At 42.3% G+C, this 18,122-nt stretch overlaps 1 protein-coding gene across 3 annotated transcripts in view; it reads left to right on the plus strand.

The window, feature by feature from the left end:
- Positions 1-2,810: 2,810 nt before the first annotated feature.
- Positions 2,811-18,122, plus strand: part of COPB1 (coat protein complex I subunit beta 1) — a 30,518-nt gene continuing 15,206 nt past the window's right edge. Inside the window, exons 1-11 of one of the 3 annotated variants that reach the window (XM_090032628.1) lie at positions 2,811-2,965; positions 6,745-6,904; positions 9,273-9,502; positions 10,344-10,513; positions 10,942-11,056; positions 12,312-12,404; positions 12,922-13,059; positions 15,791-15,910; positions 16,401-16,508; positions 16,599-16,745; positions 17,549-17,694. In XM_090032628.1, coding sequence (XP_089888754.1) covers positions 6,814-6,904; positions 9,273-9,502; positions 10,344-10,513; positions 10,942-11,056; positions 12,312-12,404; positions 12,922-13,059; positions 15,791-15,910; positions 16,401-16,508; positions 16,599-16,745; positions 17,549-17,694 — 1,358 coding nt within the window. In that variant the 5' untranslated portion in view covers positions 2,811-2,965; positions 6,745-6,813. Of the gene's footprint in view, positions 2,970-3,010; positions 4,267-6,744; positions 6,905-9,272; positions 9,503-10,343; positions 10,514-10,941; positions 11,057-12,311; positions 12,405-12,921; positions 13,060-15,790; positions 15,911-16,400; positions 16,509-16,598; positions 16,746-17,548; positions 17,695-18,122 lie in introns of those variants that run through there. The other 2 variants (XM_090032629.1, XM_090032630.1) reach the window with 2 other exon arrangements.

Genomic DNA, 18,122 nt, shown 5'->3' on the forward strand with positions numbered 1-18,122 from the left:
AGGAACAGGGAAACTGCTTTTACAACTCAGAAAAAGAGTGAGAAATACACAATTCAACTTCCATTGATCGTTGATTATTCCAGGCAGCTTCCCATCCTAAAACACATCCTAAGGCCCATGGCATACATTAAGCTTAAAATGTAATTGACCAGTTAATCGCATTTCAAGTTGTTACCCACTTTAATGCAATTAACGGTGTGATGAAACAAGGAATAAGCCACAAAGTTGCTACATAAAAAATGTAAAAACTGATTGTGGGGCTCAGATCTACTGACAGCTCACAACCCCAGGAGCACATGATGCAACTCCGTGGCTGGGAGCTGGGATCAGCTGACAGCTCACAACCCAGTGCATGATGCACTCCTATAGCTGGGAGCCCCCTTCAGCTGCTCCCAGCACAGGAACTAGCTACCTGCCAGAGGACAAGGAGCCTGAAATACCTGCTGTACCCACAAAAAAAATGAAAGGGTCTGATTCTGGATCCCACAATCATACCTACCATGCCTGTGTGGCCAGGGCCTAAGAGTCAAATTCACTCCATCATCACACTCAGCGGGAAGCTGCCTAGGGCAGAGGTAAACTGCGGGTTACCTATAAAACCTTTTTAAAAATTCTTATGGTTACAAACACAATTAAAATCAGGACACACGCATGCTACTGAACTACATGACTGGGCCAATCATAGAAAATGAGGGTTGGAAGGGACCTCAAGGGGTCATCTAGTCTAGTGTTTCTCAAGCCATGGGTCACAATATATGAAAGGCTTGCATACAAACTTTGAAAACAGATCAACAAACTTTCATAGATTCTAGAATCGGAAGGGACCCAATGGATCATGTCCAACCCCCTCTTCGTACGGTCTTTCACGGAGACCACTAATCATGCCCTCCTCTGAGCCCTTTCCAGATCCTCCGTGTCCCTCTTGAAGTGCAGCACCCAAAACTGGACACAGTACTCCAACTGCAGCTTGACTAATGCTGCATAGAGGGGAAGCACAACCTCCCTCAATCTGTTGGTCGTGCATCTGCTTACACATGACAAGGTGCAATTAGCTTTGTTGATGGCCTCATTGCACTGCCAGCTCATGTTCATCTTGGAGTCAACTATGACTCCAAGATCTCTCTCAGCCTCTGAGCTACTGAGGTCATCCCCCAACCTGTAGGTGTGCTGGGGATTCCTCCTTCCTAGGTGGAATACCTTAAATTTATCTTTGTTGAATTTCATCCTATTTCGTTCCACCCATTGATCTAACCTGTCCAGGTCAGGCTGTATCTGCTCCCTGCCCTCCGGTGTATTAACTTTGCCCTGTAACTTGGTGTCATCTGTGATCTCAGAAAGGGTGCTCAACACACCCTCATCCAAATTGCTGATGAAGATGTTAAATACTGGCCCAATGACTGAACCCTGTGGGACCCCATTGCCCACTTCCTTCCAGGTTTAAATGACCTATCCACCACCATTCTCTGGGTGCAGTCCCTAAGCCAGTTAGCCACCCACCTGACTGTGTAGGCGTCCACTCTACAGCCTGCTAGCTTCCCTATGAGAATAGGATATGAAACTGTGTCAAAGGCCTTCCTAAAATCCAGGCAGATAACATCAGCCTCCACTCCTGTGTCAAGGCAGTGTGTGACTTGGTCATAAAAGGCTATAAGGTTCGTCAGGCAGGATCTACCTGCAAGGAACCCATGCTGGTTTCCTTTCAGCATCGCTTTGCCTGCTGGGCTTTCACAAATACGCTCTTTGATAATTTTTATAGTATTTTCCCAGGGACAGACCAATGACATTTGGTTCTTGAACTTTAAACATGGATTCTCCTTTAAGGGAGAAAAATGTGGGAAACTGTGGCTTTTCTATTGCAGACTGGCAAAGACCCAGCCTGCTGGGGGTCCTCCCATGCCCCACACACTGCAGGGCTGGGGACAGTGGGCTGCAAGTGAAGGGCACTGGGCCAGGACTGGTCATCTATGAGTCCTGGTACAAAAACGGTTGAGAACCACTGATTTAGTCCAACCCTCTGCTCCAAGCAGGACAACCACCAACTAGATCATCCCAGCCAAAGCTTTCTCTATACAGGTCTTTAAAAACCTCCACGGATAGAGATTCCACCCTTCTGGGTAACCTGTTCCAGCGTTTTACTACCTTCCTAGTGAGAAAATTCTTCCTGATATCTAACATAAACTTCCCTTGCTGCAACTTGAGACCATTGCTCCCTGTTCTGTCATCTCCCACCACTGAGAACAGTCCAGCTCCATCCTCTTTAGAACCACCCTTCAGGCTGCTATTAAATCCCCACTCAGTCTCCTCTTCTGCAAACTAAATGAGGCCCCCTCCCTCAGCCTCTCCTCTTTACAAGGGAGCGCTCTCACACATCCCAGCTTCTCTGTTCTCTTTTCAGCCTCATAGAACCACCCTGCTGTGCCCCGAGCAGCCTTCCCAGGGCAGAGCTCTCTCCCCGGCAGCCACCATGCAGGAGCCGCGGTGGAGCGAGGGAAGGAGATGCCCAGAGCCTGAGCCGCGGGAACCCCGCGCTCCCCCTCCCGCCCCACGCGAGGCGGCTCCGGGCAACAACGTGTCTACTCAGAATCTTGAGGCGACAGAAAAAGCACCTGTTCGGCACGCAGGGCGCCTGCGCCGTACTACCTCTTCGCTTTCCCTCCCCTCCCAGCGCCTGCTCAGCCCAGAACGAGACAGACTGACTTCAGAGAGCGCATGCGTTATGTTCCCACTCCCTCTTCCCCTTCCCCACCCTGCCTGTGGGGCCCAGAACAAGACAGAACGAACACGCAAGGCGCATGCGTACTTCCTCCCCCCTCCCCCGTGTGCGAGGCGGAGTTGTTCTGTGAGCCGCTCGGAGGAGGCGTGTCCTGTGAGGGCCGCCGTAGGCTCGATGTGGCCTGCCCGGGGGAGGCCGTTCCACGTCAGCCGGAGCGGGCAGCGGGGCCGGGCCGGAGTCCCGCCGCGGAAGGCAGGTACCGCGCCGCAAGGGCCGGGCTGGGCCGCAGCGGCTGCCGCGCGGGGCGGCTGGGGCAGGGGTGACCTCGGCCGTGTGGGTCCCCTAGGAGCCGCGGGGGCAAACGGGAGACAGCCGATGTGTCCCGTCAGAGCCGCGGCCTGGAGGCACGCCCGACCCGCCGCGGCCTGCAGGGCTGCTTTGCGACGGGAACACCGCTGTGTTAATTTTCTGTTGGCAACAAAGAGCTGGGGAGCTCAAGGGGGCGAAAGAGTTTGGGAAACGCCGATGCAGGTTTTGAGCCACAGTGATTTCATTTTTTGCAGAGATTGACCCCGGGGGTTGTCGTACGTTTTCATAAACGTATTGTCATTTAGAAAGGGGCTGAATTGTAGAACAGACGAGTATCTTTGGGTAGATGCGATATTTCTTGCTAGAGCACCTGAATAGTTAGGAAAATTGTTCTTGGGAACAGCTCGTGAAAGGGGTGGAGGAAGTCTTTTGCTTTTTTGCTTTGTTTAAACTGGTATCAGCACAAATTTTATAATGAGTTGTGTCTTGTGATGAAGGATGTTTATTCTGTGTCTTTCACCTGGTGGTGCAGCTCTATAGTTCAGGGGTAATGTTTTCGGATGCGTGATATAGTAATGTAGTGACAGGTATGTGTAAAACAAAGAGTTCCCCAACTGTGCAGGGGACTGCTTTGTTTTCAGTTTTGAAGCCAAATAAAGGAGGAAGAATCATTGCCCATTCACCATTAACAGTAGAAACTTTAGGGGAATGGTTTTGTTAAATGGTAGGAGCCTAGTTCATATAGCAGTGTTAACTTGGAAAGATGGTAACAAAGGATCTTATAAAACCTAATGGAGGGTGCCCTAAGGCTTGTGTGGCTCTCGGAGATTGAAGAATTAGAACCAGCAGCAGGACTGTTTTAGAGGCCATACAAATTATGAATGCTGCTTGCACAACACATGAAGCTTCTCGTCCATGTGAGCGCTATACTTCCAGTTTCAAAACTTATAAATTTTAAGGCTGCATCCAGAGGACCACAGAAATGTGGCATGCATCTGTGGCACCACCACACACTGCATGTTTAGGTGTTCCCTGGACTCCTAGCTTGTAGTGTGGTGGGTTTTGCTTGACCCCAGGAGATCCTGGGGTCAAAAGAACCCATGCTCAAAAAAAGCAGGGTGGTACATGTGACAGCAGCATGTACCACCTAAAACCTGATCAGCTGAAGCCACACGGGTTACTGGCCAAGCTCCGTGCTGCAGAAGTGCTGCGGTTGGAGATCCTTGATGCCCCCAGGACCTGAGGTAAGGCTGCTGGGGCCAGGGTAGTTGCTGGCCCCAACTTCCTCTGCTTCATCTAGGGTAACCTGCTGCACACAAAAGCATGCATGACATGGGTGTTCCTCAAGGACAAGTAGCCCCAGCACAAGGTGTGCCACTTGGGACATGGTCTAAGAGTTGAGCTCCTTGGGGCATGGGGTAATGCAGATGGATGGCATATGCTTCTGATGCAGATTTGGGAAGCTGTTCAGACCTAATGCAGTTCAGAACCTGAAGTTCCACACAGAAGTAACCAAAGATGGTCCCCTTTTCACACTTCTCTTCACCACCAAATAGTTGCATAACAGGTTCTGACCGTTCTAATGGTTCTGTACATAGTTCTGAAAGTCAGTAGCAAATGGAGCCCAGGACCTCTTGGAGTAATGCTTCCTGCAGGTTAACTTTGGGGTTGTTTTTAAAGGAGCATGGTTCAATGTGACTAGTTTCAAGCACTTATTAAAATCAACATCTTGGGGATTTTATTTAAGTTAATACATGATAGGATTGGCCTGGTGGAGGGCCAGGCAGTTTGCTTCCCTTGGAAAGAATGCCTTTGCTGGTGCTAACAAGAGATAGTTTCAGCCTTCTCCTCTTACCATCTCCTTGCCTTCCCATATAGAAATTGAAGATAAAGATTTTGTTCTTTGGGGAAGTGCACTAGTTCTTCCCATCTCTTAGGGAGTCTTATCAAGGCAGGACTTTGACTGGGAGCATTCTCTGGTTCAGAGTCTTTCACATCTCACTCTTAGTGAGGGAAGCCATTTACCACTCCCTCCCCAATTCTGTATCCCAAGTGTGATGCCCTGTATAACTTGGAAATGGTGTGCCCAGGATTACTAGGTTCTGTGGACCTTTGCCTATAAAAATGGTGGGAGGGAGCTGTAGTTGAAATCCAAGATAAGTTAATAAAAGTTAAGATCTAGCTACTCTGGTCTCTTCTCATACATCTCTGTATTAGGGGTGAAGCAGCTAGCTGCAGGAACTTGAAGCATGGTCTATGGTGATGACTGGGGATAGAGGGTTCATGTGATTGGCGAGGTGACTGAATTGTCATTTTTAAAAATGTGAAAGCAGTTGGCCTTTTTTGGTGACCTGTTATTGGATCAATAGGAGAAATGTTAGAGAAGCTATTGGGCCCAAAGTGCCCTTTCACAGGTCATTCTGTGACCAACTACAATGTATACCATTGGTCCAGTAAAAGAGATCACCAGACCACATTTCCTGTGTCATCATGGCTACAATAGGACTCTAACCTACTATTACTAAAAATGGTCATAAGTAAATTGCAATTTTTTAAAGATGACATGAGTATTTAAAACTTTTTTTTAAGAGTAACTTTAGGACTTGTTTTCACTCTAGAATTAATTTGAGTTTTGACCTGAGTTTTATACCTGCCTTATTTCATCCACACATGCAAATCCTAACTTTGAGTGTGATGGTGTTTTTTTAATCAAATGACTGTCCTGTTAGGAGAAACATGCTACTCCTTGAGTTATAATAGAGCTTGTCTGCTATTTAATCTCTCTCCAAAGCTCAAAGGCTGTTTTGTACTGTCTGATCTCATTCGGTACTTGCTAAGTTCAGAGGAGGTATGTTACAAGTAACTCTTGCTAACTCTGAAGTGAAAACCGCCTTAAATTGGGATTAAGGAATGTGTAATGGATGCTAAAACTTTTATGAAAGTCATCATATTTGTTGGATAGTCTCTCTCAGACCAGAGCATTTTTGGTTTAATAATAGTCCTTTTCATTAGCCCCTATTAAAAATAAATATATAAAACAAGTGCAAGCATTTTACGCAGTGATGTTTTGCTTAAGTGGTGGTTCTCGTTATTAAGATAGGAACTGCTGGTTTTCAATATTTTGTAATGTTCAGTTAATATCACTTGTTGAAGGAACTTATGAGTAGAGATCAAACGTAATAAATTAATTTTGAAAATAGCTTGATTTGAAAGTTGGCTGTAGGAAGTTAAAAATTGCATATCTGAAATGTACTCTTTACCTAGGGGTTTTTGTAAATCTGTATTTTAAAGTGTATAATAGCATGAGATGTTCACCCAATAGCAGAGTACTATAAGCCTTTCATTAAACAAAGGCCAAGGAAATCCTTTTGTACTCTTAATTGTCATTTATGTTGTTTGCTATGAAAAGGCTTGCACTTGTTTTCACTTAAAACACTTGTGAAGATTTCGGAGTGCTTTACAACTCTTCTCAATCCACTAGGCCTTATAAAACTTTGCTGCATTAACATTTAAGCAATGAACAGAATTGCTTTATGTAGTTTTTGCTTCTTATTCTGGGGGGTTTTCCATACATGTTTTAATGATTTATTGTGAAACATTCTAATATTTTTGTTAATTGCATGGATATTGTGCTCTTCATGGAGGAGGGATTTTGAATATGTTTTTAAAAGATACTTTTATGTTATCTATTAAGTTTTCTTAACAGGTTGCATTTATTTCAGTTTGTTTTTCTAGACTCTGACATTTATCAAAAATAGTTCTTCTGTTAACAACTTCTGTAACCAAGAAAAATGACGGCTGCAGAGAATGTATGCTATACGTTGATTAATGTTCCCATGGATTCAGAACCACCATCTGAAATCAGCTTAAAAAATGACCTAGGTAAGTAATCTATTTTATGGATGGAAGGCTAGTCAGTTTTCTTTGAACTGACATTTTTTTTCTTGTAATAGTCTAATCTTTTCTCTAATATTTGTTTTTGTAAAATATAAAACTTTTAAAGAAATGAAGCATTAATATTATATTGAAAAGTAAAAAAGTTGGTTTTGAAATTGGAGATGAGTTTCTCTGTTCACTATTTTGTGTTAGCAGCACTTCAGTATATTTATTAATCATATTCAGGTATTCACTGGTAGATGAGAATTGAGTACACAGCAAATCTACAGATGACACCATGCTGGATAGAATTCCCAGCACTATGAAGGATAAGATGAGGATTCAGAATGAATTGGTTCAAAATTGATAGACTATAAAAATAAAGACAAGTGCGATCACCCCCAGATATAAAACTGGGGAGTGACCGACAGAGCCTCAGTACGGCAGAAAAGGACCTGTGAGCTGAGTGTGACTCAAGTGTGCTCTAGTTGCAAAGAAGGCCAGTAGCATATGGCAGGGTTTGTCAACCAGGGGTACACATACACCTAGAGGTACTTAAATAGGTTATAGGGGTATGCAGAATGATTGAGAAAAATTAGTAAAGGTGCAACTTTTTTTGACTGATGTGGTTGATAAATGCCCTGTGCATGTACACAGCTGTAGTGCAGCATGCAGGCAGCCAGAAGCACAGCCGGGCAGTGTGGAGAGCAGTAGGGTCCGGCTGGCAAGTCTGTTGTGAGGGAAGTGAGGGGGGGACGGATCGAAGCCCTCGTGGTGAGGGACGGAGTGGGGCTGGGGCTGGGGCAGGTGCTGCACAGCTGGGGTGGAGTGGGGGACAGAGTCACGAGCTGCTTGTCTGTGGGGGGGTGGGCAGCTCCCACCACTGCACATACCCCAGGAGGACATGGGGGCATTCCTGTATCTGTGTATGCAGGGTGAAAGTGGGCTGGGGCCAGGGTGGCGCCGGGCTCTTCCCAGCAGGGGTTGGGCCATGGCTGTGCTCAGGGTAGCAGTGATGCTGGGAGCCAGGGCTATGGTGAATTTCGGGGTGGCTGCAGCCACCCCCATAGCTCCCCTCCCAGCACTACTGCTGCCCACTCAGAGCCCAGTGCCGTCTCAGCCCCAGTCCACAGCAGCAGGCCACCCTCGCCCTGCGCAGATGCACACAGCAAGCAGGAGCTGCCCCCACCCACGTCCCCTGAATGAGCTGCTCATGGTTCCATCTCCCACTCTGCCCAGCTGTGCAGTGCCTGCCCCTGCCCCTGCCCCAGCCCAACTCCTTCACCGTGGGGGACTTGACCTGCCCCTCAATGCCCCCAGCAGCGTATCAGGCCCAAACTGTTGTAACATAACTATGAGGTATGTGTTTTGGGCATTGAACTTCAAGAAAGGTGTACTTGGATTGGAAAGAGTCCTCTAAAGATTGGCAGGAATGATTGGAAAACTACTTACGGGAAGAAAGTGGGAAGACTGGCAGTATTTAATTTGAAGACAATATTTGAGGGATTTGATAAGTCTTTAAATACCTAAAGAGTTGGTATAAGGAGGATGATAACATTATTATCTCTGGCCACAGGCAACAGGACAAGATGTAATGAGGCAAATTTAGGTTGGATATTAGAATGTGCTAATTATAAGGGTGGGTAAACATGGGAACATAGAGACATTGTGGAATCCTTCTCCTTGGAATATTTTTAATATAGGTTAGAAAAGCATTTGTCTGAAAGGGTTTAGGTAGGGATGATCCTGCTTTGAGCAGGGGATTGGAGTAGATGATCTCCAAGTTCCAGCCCTGTTTTTGTATGATTAATGATATTCTTGACGTAGCTCTTGTCATTATGGTATGCCTATCTGTCTGGGAAGTCTGTTTTTCTATTATTTGCACAGAACATATTTATGCTTAGAGAGATTTGGTAAGATATTAGCTGTATTGGAGACTTCAGATTTGTTCTTATTTGTAGGTCATTTTATATTGCTATTCGCATCATTGAAATAAATACTAAGGATATAAGAGCAATGTTAGAAGGTCTGTAACACCATGGGACATCTTGGTATGAAATGCTGCTTATCAGTAATAAAATATTTTTGTTAAATTAGTAAAGTGGAATTAACTGAATTTCAACAAAATTGAAATTGAAGCTTTATTTAATGCATCTATTCTCCTTTTCTATTCTTTTAGGAGTACAGATGTATTAGTATGCCACAGGGCATTGTTCTGAGGAGAGAGGTTTAGGTTTGTTAGCATTTAGGATAGAAATTTCTGTTAGATTACTTGTGGGAATGAAGGTTTCCTTTATCCTCTTTTGGTGGCTGTGCTTTATTTTGACTAGAACTCCTCATTTTCTCTCTCCCCTCTTTCCCATCCCTCTTCTAGAAAAAGGCGATGTAAAGTCCAAAACAGAGGCCTTGAAGAAAGTAATTATTATGATCCTGAATGGTGAAAAACTCCCTGGACTCCTGATGACCATTATACGCTTTGTACTGCCACTTCAAGATCATACTATCAAGAAATTGCTTTTAGTCTTTTGGGAGATAGTTCCCAAAACCACTCCAGATGGCAGACTGTTGCAAGAAATGATCCTTGTGTGTGATGCATATAGAAAGGTAAACCTTTTGTTTCCACTTGTGTGAAGATCCATCATTGACACATTTGAGCAATCTATATACGAAGGATATCAAGTTAACCACACATTTGTTATAAATAATGAGTGAATGGTCTACTTTACCTTCATAACCACTGTATTTGAATGGTTCAGAATAAAGGAAACTACCAACTAGAAAACCAGTTGCTCAAGTGAACTCCAGCATTTTCATTCGCTACCATGACTAAACGAAGATATCTCATGCTATCTGCTTTCCAGCTGGTGTTGAATTTCAGAAATGAGGACCAACCCAGTTTGTCTCTTTTGGTGGCATCTCTGAGGATAGGTAGACTCACATAAGGGGAAGAAGTTATCTTTAGGATAGTTGTGTCCCAAGCAATTTAGTGGTTTAGAGATTGTAATGTGCACCTTCATATACGCCTGGGAATGAATTTACAAAAAAGTAGTTTTGGGGAGAACTGTGGGGAGTTTTTCCCATGCAAAGGTTAGTGTGGGAGAAAACACAAGAGTGCCTATTTGATAAGTTAATCAATGGGCAGTGTGGGCAGACCTCACTGGCAGAGCAAATGTGGGTGTTTAATCTTGAAGGACACTGTTTTTGTTCTGGTAACTGTTTTTTTTTTTTTTTGGTTGGTAGGTAAAATATTCTTCTTTGTTTGAAGAGAAAGTAGTTTAATTACAGAGTTTAATTAAAAAGGTTTTTATTTATCTATCCCCCCCCACTCCCTCCCGCCAGTCATTTTAGCTCTTGTTCTGAGTGACTATTAACAGCAGCAGGAAAACAGTGTAATAGCAACACTGAATATTCCAGAAGATGTTAATGCTTTACTTTCTTACTCCAGGATCTTCAGCACCCTAACGAATTTATCCGAGGCTCCACGCTTCGTTTTTTGTGTAAGCTGAAAGAAGCAGAATTGTTAGAGCCTTTGATGCCAGCTATTCGTGCATGTTTGGAACATCGTCACAGCTATGTGCGCAGAAATGCAGTACTTGCAATCTACACAATTTACAGGTAAGTACAGTAATTCACTCAGTCCTTTGGAAACATAGGGCTCAAGCCATTATTAGCCTCTGGAAGACATTATATTTATCACTTGATTAGCTTGTTAATCATGCAGTAAATTGTAACATGCCATATGTTCAACTAGCTGTGAAGATGTTCCATAGGTAATGGTGGTTTGTATGGCACTTTAATTTTGAACATGTGACATAGTCAGCTTTGCCTTGCAGCCCGGATGCAAGGTATTAATTCAGCAAATATGAGTGTGTATATTCCATACATTCATTCACTTCTTTATCATAAATGCACATAGGGTTTTGAACAAAAAACAAAGATTCATCCTATTTGAATGGCTTGTTTTGGGTATTTGTTAAGATTGATTAATCAAGATAAATAGAGGATAGCCATGTCTTTAACTTTTTCCCAATGTTTTAAAAAAGAAACTTTGAACATCTTATTCCTGATGCTCCGGAACTGATCCATGATTTCCTGGTGAATGAAAAAGATGCAAGCTGCAAAAGAAATGCATTCATGATGCTGATTCATGCAGATCAGGTAATATTGATTGCCTTTGCCTCTTGTGGCTCTGTATTTGAACAGCAATTAAATAATTGATCTGTTGCATGATTTGTTAATGGTTTAAACTATTAAGGTACTTTTGTATAGGCAGGCAGGAGGTAGGGCAGAGCAGTGCCTTAAGGACTGTTTCAGAGAGGCATAAACATTAGTTGGCTACAACGTAGTTTGTCAGGTGATAGGAATGGACTGCCAGTCTTGGAGGAAATGGTGTAATATGTCTAAAACTTCTTCACTCTTAGCAAGCTTTATTGAGCCCATTGATCTATGTTCTTGGGAATTTTTCAGAACTTTATTCTATGAAAGACTTTAGCCTGAAAACTGCAAACTTACAACTAATTTAAGTTATGAATAAGTATTTGGATATGGGCATCCAGTGATTTGAGAGCTTCTTAAATATTTGGCAATTCTAATATTATAAAAGCCTAAGTCTGTCTGTAACGCTTTATTCACATTCTGATTGGCTGATGGAAGCAGTCAGAGTGCTCCAAGCATGGGAGAGCGCCACCATGATTCTGAAGCCATGCCAGGGCACCTTGTGCACTATCCCACTCCCCGCAAGAGGCTGAACAGTGGCAGCATGGGGCGTTAGGTGGCCGCACTCCATCTCAGACCCCTCCTCCCCGCCCCCCTTTTATTCTTACTGGGCAATTGGCTACTGCTTTAATAAAGGCTTTAATAGATCTCCATTTGCCAGCAATACAATTGGCTTGTTTGGAAGGAAGGTGCATTGACATCCAGAGAGAGCAAGAAAGAAAGAGAGGGTTTTTTGGCCCATGAAGGTCTGGCAAAACTGAAAACTTGCCTATGGCCTACTTTTTTTTTTTTGTAACTGTTATCATTAATTGAAAAACTGATAACCTTCTGAAGCCAGACTGCAGTTTCTGTGTCTCATTTGTTCAAAAACCGAATGCTTGTTATGTAGCAGTAATGTTTCAGTGTTATGTAGCAGTGATGTTTCAATGTTTCACTTCATTTGTCTTACCAGTGGCAAAAACGAGGAAAAAATTGGGTAAAATCAATGATCTTTATGGACTAAATGGATAAATTTGTTCTTAACATGTATTTTATATATTTTTATTAGTCTTGTAGGCTATTTGAAAACTGCAGGCTGAATTGAGAGAGAGACTTTTTGTTAGTTGTGGAGTGATGATTTTAACATTTATGTTTGTATTATTATTTTTGTCAGATTCCTTTGCTTTATCTGAGAAGCTTTTTATTATTATTTTTGTAGGATCGAGCTTTGGATTATTTGAGTACTTGCATTGACCAAGTCCAGACATTTGGTGACATTCTTCAGTTGGTTATAGTTGAACTAATTTACAAGGTAAAGGGAAAAGGAAATAGTGCGATTTTACACAAAATTGATAACTGCATTTTAAACTGTTCGGTATAGTAAGATGGTTCATAACTGGAACTTTTATCTTAAGTGACCAGTTAGCCCCTGTTGGAAATTACTCCTTTGTGACTAGAACTGGAGATAATTTCTCTTAAAAACAATGGATTAATTGTGGTGTTGATAAGGCAAAAAAAAATATACAGCATCTGTCTTGCTGTATCCTGGACTGTCAGTAAATATTCTGGCTTGTGATATTCTAACTCTTTTACATATTGAGTGCGCCGTCTCAATAGGATATACAGACTTTTTAAATTTGAAATTGAATACTGAAATTGAATACTATCTAATTTTGTATTGCCCAGTTTGCCTGGGATGAGGTCTTTTATCCTTAAACTAGATCGGCCATGTTTTTCACTGGCATCTGAAATGGGCTGATGTTGGCTATTGGTGTACAGCTTTTCACTTTCTTTTAATATACTTTTCATCTCTTGACTTTCTCCTCCAGGTCTGTCATGCTAATCCATCAGAAAGAGCTCGATTTATTCGCTGTATCTATAATTTACTGCAGTCATCTAGTCCTGCAGTAAAATATGAAGCGGCAGGCACGTTGGTTACGCTTTCCAGTGCACCTACAGCAATCAAGGTATTGGAGTGAATTTATGATACCACTGAACATTTTAATAAGCCTTCTGCATGTTACATTGACAGTATTGGTTTGTAATATAATCTGAAAATTTTTAATCTGTAGTGCCTAAAAGGTTAAAATTCTTTGTCATTAACTGGTTTTTGCTAGACAGGGTGCAGCTTTCTTATCAACCTCTCCTTTTGTACTGGTCAACAGAAAAACACATTAGGACTCCTTACTGTTTTTTGGTATGTAGAAAACAAGTGGTGTTGCCCATCCAGTTGCTGGTGGATGTATACAAGAATAGCATGCAGTGGTTGCTATTAATTTGCATTCTTTTTCATGTGTTTTAACAGGGCATCAGAATACCTAACTAGTCAAAAATGAAGCCACTCTCTCTTACCAATAAGACTTTTCCCGCTCTGTTAGGCACTGGTGAAACTTTACCTGATGTACTGTGTCCATTTTGGGGTCCTGCATTTCAAGAAGGATATGGACAAATTGGAGAGAGTCCAGCGCAGAGCGACAGGAATGATTAGGGGCTAGGAAGCTAGACTTATGATGAAAGGCTGTAAGAACTAGGTTTATTTAGTCTGCAGAAGAGAAGACTGAGGGTGGGATTTGATGACAGTCTCCAAATACTTGAAGGGTGATTATTAGGGCCGTGCGAAGCTTTGGTTGCTGATTTGACTCGGAGGAGATTTGGCCCAATTCAGAGGCCAAATCCGAATTGAATCGGGGCACTAATAGGTCTGAATTGATTTGAAGCCTCTGATTTTGATTTGGCAATTCAGGCAGTTCCCACTCGCCACCGCAGGGAGCTGTACCCGTACTTTGTGCCACTAAGCAGGGGGTGGGAAGGGGGTTGTGGGGTGGGGACCATGGGTGGGGGGACCCCCATGAAGCCCCATTCCCTGCCTGCTCCCTCAGCCCCCGTGAACATACCCCAGTCCCCGCCTGCACTCTCAGCCACCTCTCCCACCCCTGGTTGCCCTGCCCAGCCCCAGTGCCCTGGCACTTTATATTTAGAAAAAATAAACAAACGCCCTGCACTCACCAGCTGCTGCAGCAGCCATCGGGACTTCTGGGGTCTTGTAGCAGAGCCCCCCCACACAGCACAGGGCAGTGGAGGACAACGGGGATTGTCCCCCCACCTCCCGCCTGGCAGGAGCCAGTGAGTGCGGGGCTTTATTTTTTTAAGTGCTGGAGCCAGGCAGGGCTGCCATTGATGGACCTGGGAGAGCGGGCAGGGATGGGGCCTGTTCAATTCAGAGATTCGGTAGCAGCCGAGTCTCCAAATCAGCTTTGGTTGAATTGATTCAGGCCAGTGATTCGAATCATTGAAGCAAATCACTGTCTCCTGAATTGGCTGAATCTGAAGCAAATACTAGCTGCTTCGCACAGGCTTAAGGATTATAGTGAGAATGAAGGTGGGCTTTTCTCTGTGGCCATATGGGACAGGACAGGAGCAATAACCTTAAGGGGCAGCAGAGTGAACTTGGGTTGGAGATTAGGAGCAACTTTCTGACTATGAGGGCAGTCAAGTATTGGAACAAGCTACCTAGAGAATTTGTGGAATCTCCATCCCTAGAAAACTTCAGGAGTAAGTTGGACAGGCACTTAGCTGGGATGGCTTCTTCAGAAATGATTCTGCCTTGACCATGGGGCTAGATTAGATGACCTTGTGAGGTCCCTTCCAGCCTGACTTTCTTATGATCCTGTATCCTTTTAGAAACAGGATGAAAGTGTGTTTTAATTCAGCGTGGAAGGTTTGAATAATATAGTGTGGGGGGGGAAGTTAATGCAATTGTATATTAGTGCTGACCCTTATTTGTCTCTCATTGATAAACAGACAATTGTAGTACCCAGGGCTGTTGATCTGACATGATGTAAACACTAAACTCACACAGAAGCTTATTCAGTAAAATCCAGGATTAAAGAAACAGGTCACAAGTACTTGAAATGGTAGTTTCAAAGTCAGATGGAGTATTCTTTTTTGAAATTTTCTTTACTCCAGTGTGGTTATTTGGCTGTATCCAATACTGTAGTTAGAAGTTGTGAAATTTAAAACTGTATTTAGGTATGCTAAAATTTTGTTTTTTGATTTAGTTTAATTATCCGTGGTATACATATAAAGTTTGACCCAAAGCATGAATGGCAGTCCTTCTGTTCACAGTTTTTAGATCAGGCCCTCATACTCGTAGCCATATGAATTTTAATGCATTTTTTATTAACATAACAAAAGTATACTCTGAAAAGTTGATTTGCTTCCTCACCACTGTACTGTTGCTTATGTTTTATTTGAACCATAGAAGCAGACCCTGTTTCTAGCCTGGGACATTTTTAGCATGAATACAGACGGTGCTGGTGAGATGACTTTTCTGAGCTGGAAGAACAGGTGTAACTTATTTGAACATTCTGCCTCACCATTGCCTCTGGAACTTGGTGCTATACTAAAAAGTAAAAATGGATATTTTTGATCAGCCTCATTACTCAGTAGCTAAAATTGCATTTTAGAACATGCAAAAGGCTATTGGTAATGTATAAATTAGATGAGACCTTAATGAATAAGGCAATTCTAGCAATTAAGTCATAAACAAGTATTCAGCAGCTTTTTTTATAGGTTATTTAAAACAGATGCTCACATTTTTAATGTATTTCTTGACTGGATTTCCCACAGGAGTTGGTGTTCTTTTTCAGTATAGGGTGTTCTTTTCTTTTTTGAAATATTGCTTCCATTCTTTTATAGGCAGCAGCTCAATGCTATATTGATTTGATTATTAAAGAAAGTGATAACAATGTGAAGCTTATTGTCTTGGACCGCTTGGTTGAACTGAAGGAGCATCCCGCTCATGAACGGGTGTTACAAGTAAGCAGATTGCTTGTTTTCCCTTTGGCAAGCCTATTTTAAGTTTTGTTTTACCTTTATATATAAAAAAGATGAACTATGCTTTTGAAAATATTTTTTTCATGTATTTATAGAAGGCATCCTACCAGCATTTCATGTTTAGATCTACTAATTCTATTTAACCACTTGAGAACTGACGGTAATAAATGCTGATTTGTTTGAAAACTTGAGTGGTGCAGCCTGCAGGAAAGGCACTGTTTAGTTTTATCCATGAAAAGAAAGGAAGTTAGCTGTGTTAGTGTGAAGTCAGATGGAAGGCAGGGCAGGATGGCACTGTAGGGCAGGCGTGACCAACTGTGGCATAGGCAGCCTCTGTGTGTGGCACATGGCAGATTGTGGAGGGGTAAAGTGGGGAGGCAGTGCTGTTTGGTGATTTAGTACTTTTTTTTAAAAAAAAATCGTAAAATGTGTGTGTATTTAATCAAAGTAAAGGTATATCTATTCATTTCAGGACCTGGTTATGGACATATTGAGAGTGCTGAGTACACCAGACTTAGAAGTGCGTAAAAAAACCCTTCAGTTAGCTCTGGATCTTGTGTCATCCAGAAATGTAGAAGAGGTAAAATATGTGTTTTTAGTGCTTTAATTCCTGTGTTTTTTGTCAGTGAAGCATATGGATTAATTGAAACTCACTGGCTCTATCTTACAGCTGGTGATTGTTCTGAAGAAAGAAGTGATCAAAACAAACAATGTAACAGAACATGAAGATACTGACAAATACAGGCAGCTGCTTGTTCGGACATTGCATTCCTGTAGCGTTCGGTTTCCAGATATGGCTGCAAATGTTATTCCTGTGGTATATAATATTTAATTATATTTGCAGAAATGTATTTTATATGTTCAAAAATCCCCGCTACCCACTCAGGAGAATAACTGGGGCAGAGTTCTTCACTGGAATGTGAAGACTTTCTTAAAAATAAGGACAGTAACCTATGGCCTCTGAGCCAGATCTGGCCCATAAGGATTCCATCTTCCCTGCAGTGGCTTTCAGTAGCAAAGGACGTGTTTTAGCGCATGGTGGCAGTGGGATTTGCTCACAAGGGAAGTGGCAGCAGCAGGGTCATAAGTGGCAGCCCATCCTGGGGTTGAGCTACATTAATTTGGCCCACAGTTGTTAAAAGGCTGCCACAGTCTGTCCTAATAAACTTTAAGGTGCCTTTTAATTTTCTGATTACTCTTCTACAGTCTTTATTTTTGTGTGTGGTGTTCCTCCTGGAGAGAACAAACTAGAAAAATACATGCTCTAAAAACCCTGTAAATCGGTGGCAATGATTATGCTTATATCTTTAGACTATACACTAGTTTGTATTTAAAGTAACGTTGTTTGAATTTTGCTTTGATATCTAGTAGGTGAATATTAAAAAAAATGCATAGATAATTTTATTGTTTTGAATTAGCAGAGAAAGCATTGGCATTTCAGTTTTCATCAGTTGGAACTATAATGCAAAATACATACATATTTGCTTTATGATTCTTGCCCTTGTTCCATCAGTTGCTCTTTTGTTGGTTGGTACTGTACTATCTCGTGCAAAGCTTTAGCCAGTTTTTCAAATTGTGGAACTCCTTCTGTTTGTGCTTATGTTTACTTTTTTGTCCTAGCTGATGGAGTTCCTGAGTGATAATAATGAAGCTGCAGCTGCTGATGTCTTGGAGTTTGTTCGTGAAGCAATTCAGCGTTTTGATAATCTGCGGCCTCTTATTGTTGAAAAGATGCTGGAAGTCTTTCATGCCATTAAATCTGTGAAGTAAGTTTAAAATACTTTTAAGAAATGTAATCCACGCTAGCTTCAAATTATACACAATTGTTCCATTTTAGGTATCTGAAAGCAGGCATTAGAAAAGAAAGTGAATGATTTTAGTGAAGTACTATCAGCCTCTCTTTATATTTAAATATATTTTTAATATATGGCAGGAGATCCATTTATATTTAGGAGGAAGTCCCTTCCAAATTTATATGAAAAAAACATCTAGTATGATACTTGCATTGAATAAGGAACAGTCATTTTAATCTTATCCTTATGATTTAATTGTTAATTGTATTCACTTTGCTAGCAGGCAGCATTGCTAATGTAGAGTAAATTTAAAGTGATGTGTCCATTAAAGTAAAGTATGGCTGCCAGGGGATCCCAATAACAGGATTTTAATCCACTTAAATATGTTTAAAGGAAACTAG

This window comes from Crocodylus siamensis, chromosome 2, assembly GCF_052110815.1.
Source record: "Crocodylus siamensis isolate JL-2025a chromosome 2, ASM5211081v1, whole genome shotgun sequence".
NCBI lineage: Eukaryota > Metazoa > Chordata > Crocodylia > Crocodylidae > Crocodylus > Crocodylus siamensis.